Here is an 18,227-nt window from a genome sequence, read left to right on the forward strand (position 1 = left end):
TATTTAAAAATAAGATTAAAAGCATCTTCACATCCTTAAAACACATTCGTGCAAACCTGCTTGTGTTTTAGTTTTTCCATCTGTATCTGAAGAGTAATGCTATGAATTTGAAGGGATCCTGCTTAAAATGCAGAATCTTGAGGGTTTTTTTTCTTCTTTTTTTCTTTCCTCTGAGGCTGTGTTATACCAGTCTCATCTCTGCAGTTCTCTTAGTGACCTGGCCTTGCGTGGCACTTGGTGAGATTTGCCCTCCTTATTCCATTCAGTAGCAGGGAGCAGTCCTGCTTTGCTCAGCTCTGTTGCACCAGTGCTGCAAGTCCTCAGGCAAAAAAATAGTTTACATTGGTGTTTGGATCCAGAGTGGTTTTTAATGAAGCTCTCTTTGTGATTTGGAGCCATTTGTGTTTAACTGACTTTCATCAAGATAAGAAGCTCCCAGCCACTTAAGGTTGGATGTGTACTTGCATTTTTATGTCTGAACACAAGGTGTGTTGATGTTGTTGGGGGCTGTAAGGCTTGGTTCAAACATCAGGTAGTCTTAGTATGTTGAACCAAATCTGTTTCCTTCTGCTCGTGAGTAATTTATAGGTCTTACTTAACCGCCAGCACCAAAAGGTTGCAGAGACGAGGGCTGGGACGTGGCCTGTTAGCTGAGAGCGATGGGAAGCTGCCATTCCCGCAGGCCAGGCGCAGGGCAGGAAGGAGAGGCTTCTTGCTAATGGGCAGAAACGTTTTGCTGGCAGGAGGGGAACAGTGAAACTTGGAAGATTTGCTGAAACTGAGACTGTTAAAATCGTGTTTTCTCCAAATGTTAACCCCTTCTAACTTATATCTGCTGGTAGCCTTTCTCTCATCCACTCCCATTTTCCTCTTCGACCCATTTCAGAGGCCTAACCAGTTCACCCCAGCAGCCTAGTGGGCTCCTGCTCCACCCTGGGCAGCAGCTTGCATGTCGCAGGCAGTGCCAGTCTCACTGCCCTTTGTAGGGGATCGGTTTCTCCATTTTCCTTCTGTCTTCACTCCAGCCCAGACTCCTGACAGTAGCTAACTAGGGTCTGATTTGCTTCTGACTTAGAGTGGACCAAACTTGCTGAGGAGTAAGCAACAGCAATGCCTTTTCTTTGTCAGTGTCTGTTCTTATGCCTGGTTTTGAATTTTCCATGAGTACCTCAAATCAAATATCTCTACTTACTTATCATTAGAGGCTGGAGAGCTTCAAATTTCAGTACACAACTGTTGGAACTGGCTCCTCAATATCCTCCCTATCAGATTAACCTCTTGTGTTAACTTTTCTGAATGCAACTTGTCCATTGATGTTTAAAGCTGAACTAATTAAATACATAACTGGATACAAAACCGTATGTGTAAGTGTAAAAATAATAATCTATAGGATTAACATAATGTAGTGCATTATTGTATCCAACTCAAGTTTATCAGAAGAGCTTTGCAACCAGAGTTCTTTATCTCCGTCAACTGTGCAGTGATTAAAAGAATAAACAATTCTTCCGGACCTGCATTTGTGATAGTGGGTTTTTTTTCCCCACCATCCTGATTTCTATGTTAATAGACTGCTTCCTTCTTTAAATTTGCAGTTGCAGAAGGGTGTTGGTATTGGCATTTGCCTAATTAGGTTTAAAATCAGTCTACCAAAACACTTCCCTTGTAACTTGATCTATATATGGTAGTGCTAAAAAGCAATTAGCACCCATTTTGCACAGCATTGCAAATGTACATTTGAAGAGAAGGTAGCTGGAACTCAGGCTTTCTTTGTTTAAATGTGAGATGCAAATACAGAGGTCTGTGTTTCCCTGGATGCTTTGCTGATGCCACTAACAGCAGTTTGAGGAGTCTGTTACTCCTCTGGAAAGTTGTGTCATGAGCTGTTGTAGGGAAGCTGCTGAGCACAGGTTCTGTCATGTGCATACAGGTCAAGAAGACAGAGCTTGTCTCAAAGTAAGGTATTTGAACTGTAATGCCCTTTTTTTGTTGTTTTGTTCTGACAGGCGCAGCAAATACAGTAAGGCTAAACAAGAGGCAGATGAGGAGAAGCATTTGAACCAAGGTAAAAGGCAGTGGTGCTTGTTTATTCTTGATTTGGTTCAGAAAACATGTCCCATGTTCTGATGTTAGGCAAATAAGGGATGACATTCCTCTTGAGATGAATGTTTTTCTGTTTTCCTTACTTGCATCCATCCTCTTTCAAAACTAGATGCTTTAGTAACAGGAAAAATAGAAGAATCTGTGTAAAACTTTTTTGAGTTGGGAGAAAAGTTCACGAAATTGTTCCATTGTTCATTTCCACTGAAATATTTCTGTTCCTGGCTAGTGCTGTCTAGTCATGGTTTTTCCCCACAATATTTTGCTAAGGCAGGTTTTGGATGGGCAAGAGGCGGTCCTGCGGGAGAAGAGATGTGAGCTTTGCTGCTTTCATTCCATGACTGAATGCTGCTCCTACTTCCTATCAGTCATCTGTGTACCAAACCTGGGACCTGTCTTAGAATTGCTTGATTCCCAAAAAAGGAAATGTGATGTGTTTTATTCTTACAGGTGTATAGCCAGACTGATCGCCTCTTAAAATGGCAGTGATTTATGAAACTAATTTATTGGCAAAAGCCTGATCAAGTCAGTATTGGGAAATAATTAAAAAAATGTACACTGAGGAAAAATACATTAAGTCCTTCCTTCTCTAATCAGTCATTCCTGGCTTACTGTACACTTTTATTGTGCAGACTTTTGCTGTTGTATATCATTAAGACTTCAGTCTCATATGTTCTGTGTTCAGCAGCATGTAGATCAGTGACTTCAAATAAAACATTTCTGCCTTGCAGGTGTCAGAACATATGTGGATCCTTTTACATATGAGGATCCAAATCAAGCCGTGAGGGAATTTGCCAAAGAAATTGATGCCTCCTGCATAAAGATTGAGAAAGTTATTGGTGTGGGTAAGTGCCAGAACTTTTTGCATTTTTTGCAGTAAATATAGTTTTAAATTTGCTTTTGGAAATGTGAGGTCCTTTGATCTTTGTGTGACAGTTCCCCAGAATGAACTGCTGTAACATTTTGGCAATAAAAGCGCATGCTTCATGCTCATGACCATGGATTCTTGTGGCTTTTTCCTTAAGGAGAATTTGGTGAAGTATGCAGTGGACGACTGAAAGTTCCAGGAAAAAGAGAGATCTGCGTGGCTATCAAGACTCTAAAAGCTGGTTACACTGACAAACAGCGGAGAGACTTCCTGAGTGAGGCCAGCATCATGGGACAATTTGACCACCCCAATATCATCCACTTGGAAGGTGTTGTTACTAAATGTAAGTAGGTCATTTTCATGACAAGGTCAATTTGGAAGTCACTGGGAAATTAGAGTGGTTGGTTTTTTCTTTTTCTTTCTTTCTTTTTTTTTTGTTGTTTGTTTATGCCGTCTTTCCTGTGAAGTGACAGATGGAACAGATCCACTGATAGCTAATAGGAGGAAATCAGCGCAGGACAAGTCATTAATCTTGTTGTCAGCTATAAATGGTTTTATGGTTTCAATTGATATTCTATCTGTAGGCAGCTTGTGGAAGATTTGTAGGGGGAATTAATATGGTAGGGGTTGGCTTTTTTTCCCCTTCTTGCTATGCCAAGCAGGCATCTTTCACATCTTTGCTAGCCTGAGCTGATTGTTACAGGATAGGCAAAAGCAGATGGTGAGCAAAGAATTTAAAATAATTGGGAGAAAAATACCAAAACAAAACTAACGAGTCATGTGTTTAAGGTACAAAGCACAGATGTAAGGAGCAAGCCTTTGAAATGAAGTTGTCTGTTTTAGTGTGAAACTTGCTTATTTGTTTTCTGTGATTGTGTGATAATTCTCTGTAAGAATTACCTGGCTGATCTTTTTTGTTTGGTTGTTTTGTGTTGTTGGTTTTTTTTTAGTTTTTTTTTTCTTTTCTTGTTTTTTGTGTGTGTTTGTCTGTGTGTTTAAGTCTGTTATCATTCACTGTGCCATGAACCCTGCCTTAGAAAAAGAGTGGCAGAGCTTACTGAATTCTATTTCCAGGGTAGAACTGAAAATACACCTGTGAGACAGATGCACTCGGGTGTGACTTCATAAAGTGCCACTGAGATGGTGTAGTTATTGTCTGTACTCCAAGTGCACTAGGTAGCATGTTGGCAAAACCTCACACAGGTTGCTAATCCTGAAAGACCCTTTGAATATATAGAGCCTCATTCTAGGGCAGCAAAGAAAGCAAACAGTAGGCTTGTAAGCTGCTGCTAAAGCAAGATCTGAATGCTTACTCGACCACTTGTGTTTCTGGACATTAGTGCTCCTTCTCCTCTGTAAAAGAGGCAATGTGAGAATTTTTATGTTGAATCCCCCCTAGCTTGAACCCTCCCTTAGCTGTTTGAGCTCTAGCAGTTATAAATGACTAAATGTACTTGCATAATGCAGTTGTCACTGATTAAAATGATTAGAAATTTCACTGAGGAGGTGGCAGCCTGACCCAGGAACGCTTCATTGCCTTGCTCACAGCAAGCACTGCTCCTGCACCAAGCCGGCTTGCTTACCTCAGAGCTGGTGTGTTCAGTAAACAGGGCTACTTAAGAAGGCATCTATCTCAATTTCTCCATAGGTTTTCTGAATGCTGTGATAAATGAATGCATTTAATAAACTGAAAATTAAAAAGTGAGATAAATAGTGGAGTGGATGGGGGTTAAGGGGAGAGAGGCAGCAAAAAACCATGAATACATTATTGGCTGCTAGTCAAGTACTTTAATAATTGACTCACTGATGGTAACTTCTCCTCTCTCTTTCCCTGTACTCTGTTAAAGAAGTGCCTGAGTAATGAAATTACGTGTTAATGCACTGAAAGAGTCTCCCTTTCTTCCTTTCTGTGTTGACATAGTGCCTTTTGATTGAGGAAGGTTAATTAAAACTCATTTAGCTGTATTTGTTCAGTGGAAGGGTTCTGGTCACAGTTGCAAAGGATAAATGAAACAGCGACGTATGCAGATTTGGTTGGAGTTTTTTCTCGTTTTACCCAAGAATGCTGGCAAAGGTGAATGAAGGATGTTGTTTTATCACATCTCTTTCCTTAAAGGTCACTAAGCTCTACATTCAGAATAGTTTGCTTTATGTCATACTGTCTCTCCTTTGCTTTGTTCATGCAAATCAGAAAGGGTTCAGCTACCAGACTGGCATTTCATAGGCAAACGTGCCAGTTTGCATGTGACCAAAATATGCTGCTTTAGTAAGTACAAAAGCTAAGTTTCTCTTGGGCACTTTGTTTTATGTAGGAAGAAACTCAATAGTTCTGATAGCTGAAGCAAACAATTGGCTACTGTGCCAGCCTGGAGTTCCCTTCAGGTGGATTTGACAGTGTTTGTCTTGGGACTGTGTGTTTGCCATTGTGCCTTTGACAAATCACTTCTTTATATCTCTTGCTACTCAATTTTAGAATGGAGTTGATATTAGACCTGTTTTTGCAACTGTCCAGATGCTGAATATGGACTATAATTAACCCCTTTAAATAATTAGTGCTACTTGTATGTACCTGTTTCCAGTTTCAGCATCATATGACTTTGTAAAGCTCTTAAGGCAACATCAAGCATTACTTATATATCTGGTGTTATTTTTAGGTAGCAGAATGTCTAGAAAGCATCTCCATGTTAGCAAACTTGCGTCACATCTCTCATCGGATTGCCCAGAGTTGGTTCTCTCTATTGCAGCGTGGAAAACTGAATGCTGCTGAAGCTCTGTGCCCCACATATGACACATTTCATTGAATCATTTTTCCCGTGGTTGACTTCATGAAGCAAATGGCTTTGGCTCATTCATAAATAACAAGAGATACACGATACAAATTTGAGACGGGGAAAGTTGAGAGGAATTGTCTGTATTTTGCTTCCTTGTCTTCGAGTACCTTGTAGCTGCTGACAGCTACTAACTTGCCTAAAGCGTTGATCTTTCGAAAGAGACGGGGAGACCAAAGCATTCATGAATTCCATTTTGGAAAAGGAAGACTTTCTTTTCTGCAAGCAATTTAATTACACTAAAGATCTTTGTCAGGTTTGAACAGATCTTTGTTTCCTAGCTCTTGATTATCAATTCATATATTCCTTAGAGTCTGGGAGCCACTTCAGTTGAAGACCTTGTCAGTGAGTCATCTGTAGAGATAACCTTCCAGATGGGGCCATTTTAATGTCCCCAACCTGTAATATTTATTCATTTGCTCCCCACAGCTGAGGCGTGAGCTTGGTGGTTTTCAAATTAAATTAGATTGTGCAGGACAGGTGTCTTGGCTGTAAAATAATGTGCAACCCATTTTTATCCCATTAACATCAGTGTTGGTCAAGGAATTGTGTTTTTCTTTCTGCACTCTCTAGGTAAACCGGTGATGATCATAACCGAGTACATGGAGAACGGCTCCTTGGATGCCTTCCTCCGGGTAGGTGATTTCTTCATAATAAGCCAAGGAAATTTTATACTGGGAAGCATCTTCTGTCTTCTGTTTTCTTCTTCTGGTTCTGTTTTACAAAGGGATGCTGAAAAGTCAGTATTTTAAAAGAAATTATGTTTGTACTTGGAAATTTCTGTTTCTTTGCTGATACAGTTCCTATCAAAATACAGAATAAATGTAATGTCAATGGATATATAACAAATGTGATGTTTAAAGATGTTTAAAATAGCAAGCCCTTAAATAATCCATGTTTAATGGGAACAGTTTTGATGTGTTCCATTTCTGAAAGCATTGCAGTGCTGTAGGCTCATTAAAACTGGATGTATTGCAAACCGGATACCGCATCAGTAGAAGCTGTGACAAAACCTCTGAGTTGTACTTTACTGGTGAATTATGGACACCAGTCTGGAGAGTGAGGAAATAACTGCATTTTATTTGAGATAAGATGGGGAACCAGAGATATGCTCTTTGCCAATTTCAGCAGTGGCAATAATGTAGCTTTTAGCTTAATGCTCTGTGATTTTCTTCCTTCCCCGTGTACAGAAGAATGATGGCAGATTTACAGTAATCCAGTTGGTGGGGATGCTTCGTGGCATCGGCTCAGGAATGAAGTATCTGTCTGACATGAGCTATGTGCATCGGGATCTAGCTGCTCGAAACATACTGGTCAACAGCAACTTGGTCTGCAAAGTGTCTGACTTCGGCATGTCTCGTGTCCTGGAAGATGACCCTGAGGCAGCTTATACCACACGGGTAAGGAGGGGAAGGAAATGCCCTGTGAGTTTTCTTGCCTACTGATATTTTTTCTGACTGTGTGGGAGATAACAGTGGTTTGTTTTAAAATAATCTCAGTCATAAATGAAAACCTATACTGGAATATAAAAGTAAACATCAGTCTGGACTCTATAGCTAGCATGAATTGATGCCATGTTATTGCTCCATCAGTGGCTGCATTGGTATTTCTTCGCTGAGAATATGACCCATGTGCTCCTCTGTTTTTTTTAGTGTGCAAGGAGTTTGTGACAAGAATCTGATTCCAGGAATTAGAGCTTGGGCTTCTATTCCTTCTTGTGATATTTATGATATCTACAGACACGCATAATTTGCAAGTGTGTAGTCTCACTGAGATTTAATAAAACAAGGGCAGATATGCTATCCCCCAAAAAATCCACTTTTGCCCATTGCAAAGCTGGTCTTCAGTTTGACCCCAAATAATTTGGGCTGGAAAAAGTATGGGGCCTGCATTCCCAAGAGTAGATTTGGTACATGCTTTTTTGCCTCACTTTTTGTTTATTTGTTTGTTTCTTTCCTGTTTTGCCTGTGTTTCAGCATCCCACTGTTACTAATTTTGCTAAGACATTTTAATATGCTGCATGTGGAATAGTGCTTAGTGCAAGTACTTCTGGCCACAAAACAACATCCTGACCATTACCAGCTTTGTACCAATATCCCTGTAGTTAAAATGTTTGTGGAAAAGAGAGTCAGAGTTTATAAAGTCTCTCTTTAAAATTCCTTGTTTTCTTCATTTTTACATATCTACTATTCTCCATCTGTTCTTCCTAGCACAGTTTGTTTGCAGTGCTCACATTTTGCAGTTTAATTCCAACACTCATCCTGTAATGGTTTCACATTCATTATGGGGAATGATAGACTCATATTGTATTAAATGCTGGCCAACCTTGATATTTCTCACTCATAAGAGTGGGCAAGTGGAAAAAGCAGAAGCAGAGGTCTGGGAAGATGAATTCAGGGAAATAAAAGTTTAGAAAAAAGGTACAAAGGCAAGAAAGAAATGATTGAAAAGCTTCCCTTTGAATTCAGTGAGTGCAGATACAGTATGATGTTATTTCTTGAGTAAACTAGAGGGAATCGATGCATTTGCATTACAGTGCATTGTCTTCATGTGTTATCAGTAATGAAGGATCAGGAAGCTTTGGATAAACTCCACTGTACTCAAGCAGCTAAATAAAAAGAACTTATTGACAGTTTTTAGAATGACAGCCACGTATAAGCAGTATCTGTGCATCTGTTTCTGAAAGGAGGAATAGAGCTTTTTCATAACCAGAGATAATGCAGTAAAATGCAATTGTTAGAACATTCCTTCTTAAGAGAATGGTATGTTTTTCTCCACATTAGCAGTATAGCTCATTAAAGTGAGCCCCCTGAGGCACTTACTGTTAGAAACTGATTCACAAAGGGCCTGATGAGCCAGAAGGAGGACACCTTTTGGTTTCAGTTGCCTTTGGAACAAGTCCATATTAAATACTTGAGAGGGTTACTGGGACAGTAAACCATTAAGTATGCACATGCTGCACTCAGTTATGGAGAAAAACTGTCTACAGCATTGCTGAGAAAAAGCCGATCAAAATAAACCTAGTCAAAAAAGCAAATGAAAAAACCCTAAAAACTTTGTTCGCTTTAAGCCAGTTCCCAAATGGAACAGCAGGAAACCAAAAGCTCAATTAAAAACACCTTGTGTGCTAGCGTAAACAAAAGGAGAAATCTCTGGCTTGGGTTCTGCTCAGCTGAGGCAAAATCAGATAAACTGGATGGAGCGAGTTCCTTTTCAAAGAGTACAGGACCTCAGTGGCCCAGATCAGGTGCCCAAGCATTTTTCTTTTAAAATGAAGTATTGTAGCAAAAGGCAGCTCTCTCCAGCAGGTACTGAAAGTGTGGTCTGGTCTGGAGCTCCTCCTAGCCAGACTGGGAGAGCCCAGATGCTTGCTTGCCTTCAGACTTCTCTAAAAGGAATTGGGATATTGCCCATGGGAAACACCACGGTATTCATAAATCTTCCCAGTTTATCCTCTCTTTAACTTTTTGAAAAACAAAACGCTTATAATCCCATTTCTTTCTGAAACAGGCCTAACAGGCCAGACAGGCAAGCAAGGAAATAGTAATTAACAGCATATACTTATTTGTTTTGTCAACCAAATCTCTGAAATATACTTTGTAAAATCCCTGTCTTTTTCTCGTGCTTCAATATAGCCCTAAGCAGTGATCTAGTAGAGGACTGATAAAAATACACTTAACAGTTTACTGGTTCCCCTCCTTGTGGCTTAAGAAAACAGATGGGCAGCGTTGCCTCCTGGTTGTATCTGACAGTTTTATGGCAAAGAAGAAGGAAAGGCCTTTTTAAGAAGGATGCTGGACTGGTGTGCAGGAAGCCATTTTAGATTTGTGATGGCATTGTAGAAGAGTGTCAGCCATGCACATTACTGGGTCAGCAACTCACTAGCCTGTGGTTTCTTTTATTTATTACAGGGTGGCAAGATTCCTATCCGGTGGACTGCACCAGAGGCAATTGCCTACCGTAAATTTACATCAGCTAGTGACGTGTGGAGCTATGGCATCGTCATGTGGGAAGTGATGTCCTATGGAGAGAGACCTTACTGGGATATGTCCAATCAAGACGTGAGTCTTCCTCTGGGACTCCCTCTTCCTTTTCTCTCCCTTTCTTCCCTTTTGCCTTTGCCTTTTCCCTTAGATGTCTGCTGATGTTCTTCCATGTTAATTTGCTACGTAGTTGCAAGACATTTACTCCTGGTTTTTAAAAGGTTATCATGAGTGGTGGATTCCTGTTTTGCCAGGGAACCACTCCAGTATAAATACTGCACTGAATACTCCAAATGTATTCGTCCCTCCTCTATGTCCAGGGAATAGGGGATTCTCAAGTTAGGGCTGTACCTACCAATAGGTAAGGCAAAGAAGAATGGAGGAAAGGAATGTATTTAAACTATTAAATCATAATACTGCAAAAGGAAGGAAAATTTGAACGTTGACTCTAAATCTCAACTTTATTGAAAGTCTATTCCAAAAGAACACTTGAATTTTAATAGGGCTTCCTAATAATAGTTAATTCTTAAAACCTAAATATGCCTGGAGAGGATTTTATTGGAGAGAATTTTATTATCTGAAACAACATATATGAAATCCAGTTCTGATGATCAGTCAGAGCATCCTTGCGACAATTGCATAGGTGCCCCCCAAGGACATTAAGGAGCAGCTTTCCTAAATGACCGTTCTTAAATTATGTATGTCCTGTTTAAGCATACCATCTGGACTACTTCATTGTATTCCAAGAGGGACTGTGCACAATGGCTTCTACTCCAGAAGAGTATTTAATAACACTATTAATAAGCTTCTGCTAATAGAATTTGTATTAAAATGAAAAAAAAAAAAAAACAAAAAACAAAAAAAAAGCCCCAGCAGTTAAAATGAGGCATAGATTATCTATAATACTTTTTCCCAGGAGATTTACAAATATACAAAGGAAGAGGGAAATGTTAATCTGAATATATGGTCATGAGAGCAATTAAGTGATTTGACAAGTCATTTGCTTTGTTATGTAGAGCTGAACATTTTCAAAGAGTGTCTAGATGATGTGCATGGCATTTAATCTAAACAGGAGGATATAATTTTAATTTCCTTCTGATGTGAAATGTCTGTTCTGGCACCCAGTGTTGCCTTCCTCTATTAACAGGAAGTCATCAAGACTTAGCAAGAAAATAAAACACCAGATGTGTCTGAGTTATATCAGGCATGTGTACACAACCCAGAGGACCTCAGTGCAACAAATGCAGAGCTAGCATACTAGGCCAATACACATTGCTAATGTACAATGCTAGAAGTGTCAAAAAGCTAGTTTGAACAGGGCTGTCAAAGCCAATAATACTGTCTTTGCATCCACTCTTTAGTACTTGGCGTAGACAGACCATACTTTTTTCCTTTACAATAGTGAGAGCTGTGCTTTTCACATCAGAGCAGAAGTGAATTTTAAATTGTTCTGGATGTCTTTTAAATCAGGAGGCTGCAAAAAGGATCTTACTTCCTGAATTAGTGAGAACCACTTTCTTTGTGGTCTCTGATGAGCTAGTCATAGTGCAAGCATATCCTGCATCCTGTTCTCCCAGTGGATTTTAGCTACTGATGGACAAGACCAGAATGAAAGAATTTAGTTCAGTTCAGTTTCTATGCACTCCTGGTCTTTGGTCTCCTGGTGAGACCTGCTGTGAGGCTCTCATTAATTAATTAAAGTTGGAAAGCTTCTGCCCTGTTGTCTCAGAATTGAGTCCTGATTCTGTCCTGTTCTCCTGAGAGAGCTAATAAACCGTCAGAGTACTGAGCTCTGGAGCAGTCTTTGGAGGGTTTCAAATGGCTTCACCTTGCAGTTTTTCTGGCTCCTATTAAGTATGAGATGCAAAAGCAAGCTTCCTTGATAAAGCTGCAAAAAAGGGTCCCCATCTGTGCAGTTCAGGACATAACAGAGAGAGAGCAGGTACTCTGTAGGCCTGTGACAAAGATGGACTAGCCCAAGAGGGGAGGGTGGAGGTGATCTGCTGTCCCCTAGGACTGATGGGGAAATGTTCATCTCAACATACCTTACCCAAAACTGACAAATGTTAAAGATCTGCCAACCTTCAGAATGTCAAGGATGGTTTTCTTTTTTTTATTTCGTCTTTTCCTTTATCCCATGTGCTCTTTTGTGATACGTTGCCCTGCTGTATCTGATGTCTGCTTTGGATGCTTTACCCTTTTAGTTTTGAATTGTTAAGGAGAAATGGCAGTACTGAGACCACCAACTGCTTGATTCAGAGTGCAATTTTCATATTGTTTCATTTAATGGCGAATTTGTTTCCATACTTCAGATCGCCGTAGGATAAATGATAGTCAGATGGTAGATGAGAGTAGTGTCTGATGTTCTCTAATGTCTTCCTAATTGTGCCATTTATAGGTTATTAAAGCCATTGAGGAAGGGTATCGGTTGCCACCCCCAATGGACTGCCCCATTGCTCTCCATCAGCTGATGTTAGACTGCTGGCAGAAGGAACGCAGCGACAGACCTAAATTTGGACAGATTGTCAACATGCTGGACAAACTCATCCGCAACCCTAACAGCCTGAAGAGGACAGGCAGCGAGAGCTCCAGGTCAGCTGTACTTTTATAATGGTGATTTATGAGGGAGCACAGCGGAGGTGACAGGCAGAGCTTCGTGTCACCTAAGCTTCTGCGCTGAAATTAAAGTGTACTCTGCGGAGCCAGACTGCACAGCAGGCACTGTGCAAGAGAGCAGAAGTCATCCTGGCATGCTGCCGAACCCAGCTGGGTACCCCAGACTCTGCTAGCTCTGTGAGAAGGAGAATGAATGAGCAGAGCTGCTGTGGTATCGCACCAGAGCTGACCAGGTTTATAATACAGTCGTATGTCAAAAAAGGTTCTGATGCAGGCAAGCCCTTTTTGCAGCATCTTTCTCTCTCCCACCTCAGCAAAGAGGCTTCAAGAGGTTTCCTTAATGCAATGTAGCTAACAAAAGTGATGTGGTTTTCTGCAGGAAAAGTACATCATCAAGTTTTATAAACCCTAGATTTGTGTAGGATTTGCAAATGAGCGTTACGGCATTACAGCCAACGCCTCGCGGGCATTGGGAAGGTGTGGATTAATTTTTATGTGAATTTGAATTTAATTTTGTGGAAAGCCAGCTTCATGTCTGCACTGATCCCACGTTGCATTTGTGTTTTGTTTTGTTTGCTGAGCACAGTATACCCAGTATGTGCAAAAGAAGCACAGTGGGAAGGAAACTCCCAGAGTTTGAGAAACAACAAATCTTTGTTGGGACAGCTCAGCAGTTTGTTTAAGCTGGCGAAATGCTGCTGAAGTAATAGGAGCTTTACTAATTTACACTAAGTTTGCTCTTTTATTTTCAAATAACTTGGCTTCATAAAGTGAATTACGGAAATAAAACTTAGCAGGACAGAAAGAAACAAGAGGAAAATATTTTTCAGCAGAAGGGAGGGTGCAAAGGTAGCCACTGGGAAATACAAAATTGTGGTTTTTGATGGCACTGAAAGAGTAAGAGAGGTTCTGATTCAGCTTCCGACAGAGCCACGTGCCAGAAAAAGGTATTTGCAGTTTTAAAAGTCAAGGTCCCTTTGTGGCTCTTACTTAAAATTTACATTATCAGAAGAGGGATTATTAATCCTGTGAGGCTGCTGTCACTGCGTATCTTCCAGACTGCCCTAATTGCAATGGTAGCCTGGAAAACATGTATCCACCCTTGAGGCTTAAATAATTCGTACGGTGAGAATGCAATATGCATCTGCTGTGATAATTTGATTTAAGAATCACTGATTGAACCTACTCCATTTTGCTTTGTCTCCAATTTAGAGGTGCTTGTTGAAAATAAATGTATCTTTTAGAAGTTCAAGGCCTATTTGAGGTCGTTCCATATGAATGGATATTAATGGCTGTTTCATTCTTCCCTTTGGAATGTGAATTTCAAATTTGCATATAGCATTATTAATATATGGCTTTATAAGTGAAGCGTAATGGTATATAATTAGGTTGCTATCATTGGTCTTGTGTTAGATAGTACAGTAGGAGTTGCACCAAGAGCTACTGCTGTGAAGCCAGTGCCTTAGGCAACACATAACTATGCTATTGCACACCTAATCTTTGATGATGTGCGTTTTCAAATGAATTGCTGGATGATAATTGTTTTGGTTAGATAGACAGTAGTAATTTTTAATGGTTTAATGAAACGGTGTGATTTATAATAGACGTGAAATAATAAATGAGATACTAATAAGTGGAGTGAATTTTGTGAAAATAATTATTTGCAAATTGTGCAAGAGAAAACGAGAAGCACATTCCACAGTGCGAAGAAAGATCAAAGCTCGCATCAGTCCCACCAGTCCTGGCACACGTGCTGGTCAGGAATGGGTTGATTAAAGCGGGGATTAACTCCCTGCTGTCCTGAGTTGTATTGAATGCAGGAGATTGCCTGTGAACCTGGCTAGAAACACGGCTTATCTGAACCCACCCTGAATTTTGCTCTCCAAACCCGTCTGGCGGGTTGTGTGAGCTCACCCTCCCTCTGCACATACTTGAGTGGTGTTTCTATAGCTGCTGAGCTGAGGTCTGACATATGCAAGATTGGCATGGATTTCCATTGCTGCCTGCGAGATGCTGACTTGGTAGGCTGAACGTGCTGCAGCATTGCCATCTTTGCTTTTTGAAAGAAAAGCAATTCTGTGAACCTGATTGTGACTGAGGTAGAAACTGTGGACAGTGCTGTGATTCAAAACACACCTGAAAGCAAAAAAAAAAAGCCTAGGGTCGAGTTCTTTCTTGGCTAAAGCTGGCCTGTTGCCTTGCACTTGGTTGAGATTCTTGCAATTGATACACTTTGCTGTGCAGAGAGCCACGAGTTTCGCTAGGCCGTTGCCCGTACTTTTCTTAGTCACTGTGAATAATCATTGCAGAGCCCAGACTTGGGGTTGAAAGTCATGATCAGCTGACATGGTTTGTCTGTCCTTTCACTGTTTGGCATGCAGACCCAGCACAGCCCTGCTGGATCCCAGCTCCCCGGAGTTCTCGGCGGTTGTTTCTGTCAGTGACTGGCTCCAAGCCATTAAAATGGAGCGATACAAGGATAACTTCACAGCTGCTGGCTATACCACCCTAGAGGCTGTGGTGCATATGAACCAGGAGTAAGTACTCAGCGCAATAACAAAAAAACTGGTAAATCTGGATTTAATCAGCCTCCTTTGCTTTGTGCTGCATATCATTACACTCATTAAAGGAATGGAATGCCTTTCATTTGGACGGAGTATGACTTTAAAATGCCTCCACAATGCCTTCACTTATTTAATTAAACATTTCTGTACATCTGCCTTGCTTTTGCTGTGTTGCATGTGGCTGACTTTTAATATTTGTCTCTGCATCAGCATCTGACCCACAGTTCTCAGCCTTCTTCTCTTGCTTTCCCAGCGACCTGGCCAGGATTGGGATCACTGCCATCGCGCACCAGAACAAGATCTTGAGCAGCGTTCAAGCCATGCGCACCCAAATGCAACAGATGCACGGCAGGATGGTGCCCGTCTGAGCCAGTACTGAATAAACTCAGAACTCTTGAAATTAGTTTACCTCATCCATGCACTTTAATTGAAGAACTGCACTTTTTTTACTTCGTCTCCTCGCCCGTTGAAATAAAGATCTGCAGCATTGCTTGATGTACAGATTGTGGAAACCGAGCGTGTGTTGGGAGGGGGGCCTCCAGAAATGACAAGCCGTCATTTTAAACCAGACCTGGAACAAATTGTTTCTTGGAACATACTTCTCTGTTGATCAACGATATGTAAAATACATGTATCTATATAAATATAATGTCACAGTCAAGTTTTGATGCTATGTTTGCTGCCAGATACTGTGCTTAAAAAACAAAATTACTTTTCTTCTCCCTGTGACCTGTAGGATTATCAACCATAGTGTTTTATTTGTGGGTGAAACCACAGTTGTGCTTCTTTCACTGGAATGAAGAATCTGCCCTAGGATATTTTTTGCAGACTCGATGCAACGCTGATACCTTGCAGAAACCTCACTGAGAATATCATTTGGCTAATCAGTGCTTGGCGATTAGCAATCTACCCATTTATGGGTTTGAGACCATGGAATGACACACCTCATGGATTACTGGGCAGAACTGGACTTCTGGGAAGACTGTTGGCTATTGCTGTGCTGAATTCTGCCACTTAGAGAGGTTTCATGACCATCTTGCCAGCAGTCAGCTGTGGTAGTCATGGCTGTGGAGCTTTCAGAGTTTTCTTTGTCAAGAAGCGGTTCAACTTGCCACATGGAGAAGGTCAGTGAAACTACAGTGTCCAACATGTTCGTGGTGCTGTGGTATTGTTTTGGTCACATACTGCACCTGAGAGCAAATTCAGAAATGATTTAGGGGCCTTGTATGTCATGTAGTTCTTTTTAATCATTGCTGTCATTCTGAATCGCCAACAGTTCCCTCAGTTGGACAAATCACACATAGCGTACCCACAGTGTTGCTCACATCTCTTCTCTCACTTTTAACAATAACTGGCTGATTTTAACCATAACTTTCCCTCACCCCCAACCTTCTTAGAAAACAACTTGTTCAGAACATGGAATGCTAAATTCAGATCCTGTCATCGCATGACAGCTTAGTAAAAACTGTTCTGCAGTATTACTTATAAGAGCTTTACCATTTGCAGAACTTTAATATTTCTTTTAAAAAATGTCTTAAACCAGCATGTTTTAATGTCCTGTTGCCAGCAGACATCACTTTGAAGACCTGTACTTGCAACAGTAAAAATTCTTCTGCTTAAGCGCAGAGATACTTCTAAGTTTTCCCTTGCTGCAAACATGTTGCCTTATTGCTGAGATTATCCTTTTACGTAGACAAAAAATATGCCCAATTTGTTGGCCAATTTGCAAAAAAAAAATGATTTGTTGGAAGTCTGGTAACAGTAATTCAAACCACTCCAATATTTTCCAAACAAAATGAACGGTTTTCTCCATAGACAGTGAAAACTCAGAAGGCTGCACAGGTGGCCGATTTTCAGCACTGCTAGTGAAGCCTTTGTTGTTGCAAAATGTATCCATTGAGAGGACGTGCACTTGAATGTCTTTTTAGCTGGAGGAGAGAGGTTTGAAGAATAGAAGGTGGCACATGCATGTATCTGACATCCGCATTTAGGCGTGTCATGAAGATGAGACTTGAAAGGGCAAAGGGCTCCCCTTGAGCACCCTAGAGAGCAGAGGCTGCAGCCTGTGGCGTGTGCCATCCAGCCCCCTTTCATGTTGGAATTGCCTCTCCTCCTGCTTTCTCCTGTCCTTTAGGAAATCCTTCCCCTCTCCAGGGAGACGTTTATCTCCGCGGCCTGCTCCCATCTCAGCTCTTTTCCACTGATATGAATTAGGAATTGCACCTGCCAAGGAGATGCTGGCTGGCCCAAGATACAGTTGTGCTTCTCTTGGGAAATCTTGGGGAGATGGGGCAGATGTACGTGTTTGTCTTGTAGCACTGTTTAATATTCATGCTTTCTTTTTGTGCAGGGAAATTACATTTTGCCTTCACGGCCTCCTAGCCCATCCTGTTGATCTCATTGACCATGGAGGAACACAGACTGGATCCTGAAGCCTTCTGAATCCATGGTTGCGTCTTCCCTAGCACTGATTCTTGAAACCACGCACTGAACAGTCGTCAGGCCCTGAAAAGAGTGTGACTTTTACTTTTTTTTTTCCTTGCCACTCATTCCAATTTTGCTTCATTGAAAGATAGCTAACTCAGTAAGATTCAGCACCCAGTTGTCACTGGAGGAATGTACTGTGTCAGAGCCTCGCAGACTTGTTGATTTTTTATTCCCTTCTGCTTTCTATTCCCACCTTGGATTTTATTTATATATTCTGTTATTCTCTATCCTCACTCCCCTGCCTGCTGCTGCTTCATCTGAGATGGACGCAGGTGGCAGAACATCACACATCTTACTATGGACGCCGGGCCAGGCGCCACAGTGGAGAACCCAGTTGCTGTGAGCTGCCTATATACATTGCTGACGTGACATTTTACATGAAACGTGCCATTGCAGTGATATAAATATATTTTTTTTCCTTGAATGGATAATGGATTATTATCTCCTCTGAAAGGTGCGTGTGTGTGTTCGTGTGCGTGCGTGTGTGCAAATCACCTTGTGTGTACAACTGCCTGTGAATGTGCCCAAAGCATCCCTGGGAGCCTTGTGACGTCCCTCTGCCTTTTGAGCACGGCCAAGCAGCTCAGCTCTGCAGTGGTGACAGGAACACGCATTAAGAAGTGTTGAAATTTCTGTGTCTGTAGGTGTGCTTGTAACTGCCACGCTACGTGTAATGAGTAGTTCTGCAGCCTCAAACGGGGACAGTTTCAAGTTAGTTTTGAAGTTGTGGATTACAGGATCCATAAGGGTGCTAAAGATTTTCTTAAATGTTTTTTCTTCTTCC

The 18,227-nt window shown here is 41.1% G+C and overlaps 1 protein-coding gene across 2 annotated transcripts in view; it reads left to right on the top strand.

Moving 5' to 3' along the window:
• Positions 1-15,685, top strand: part of EPHA4 (EPH receptor A4) — an 89,120-nt gene extending 73,435 nt beyond the window's left edge. For both annotated transcript variants that reach the window (XM_042820597.1, XM_042820598.1), the window contains 9 exons: positions 2,004-2,062; positions 2,829-2,942; positions 3,123-3,308; positions 6,367-6,428; positions 6,984-7,193; positions 9,705-9,854; positions 12,175-12,368; positions 14,774-14,929; positions 15,210-15,685. In XM_042820597.1, coding sequence (XP_042676531.1) covers positions 2,004-2,062; positions 2,829-2,942; positions 3,123-3,308; positions 6,367-6,428; positions 6,984-7,193; positions 9,705-9,854; positions 12,175-12,368; positions 14,774-14,929; positions 15,210-15,324 — 1,246 coding nt within the window. In that variant the 3' untranslated portion in view covers positions 15,325-15,685. The remainder of the gene's footprint in view (positions 1-2,003; positions 2,063-2,828; positions 2,943-3,122; positions 3,309-6,366; positions 6,429-6,983; positions 7,194-9,704; positions 9,855-12,174; positions 12,369-14,773; positions 14,930-15,209) is intronic.
• The last annotated feature ends 2,542 nt before the right edge of the window (positions 15,686-18,227 follow it).

Source organism: Centrocercus urophasianus, unplaced genomic scaffold (assembly GCF_019232065.1).
Source record: "Centrocercus urophasianus isolate 14NV4802_14NV808 unplaced genomic scaffold, USGS_Curo_1.0 seq_19, whole genome shotgun sequence".
Taxonomy (NCBI): Eukaryota; Metazoa; Chordata; class Aves; order Galliformes; family Phasianidae; genus Centrocercus; species Centrocercus urophasianus.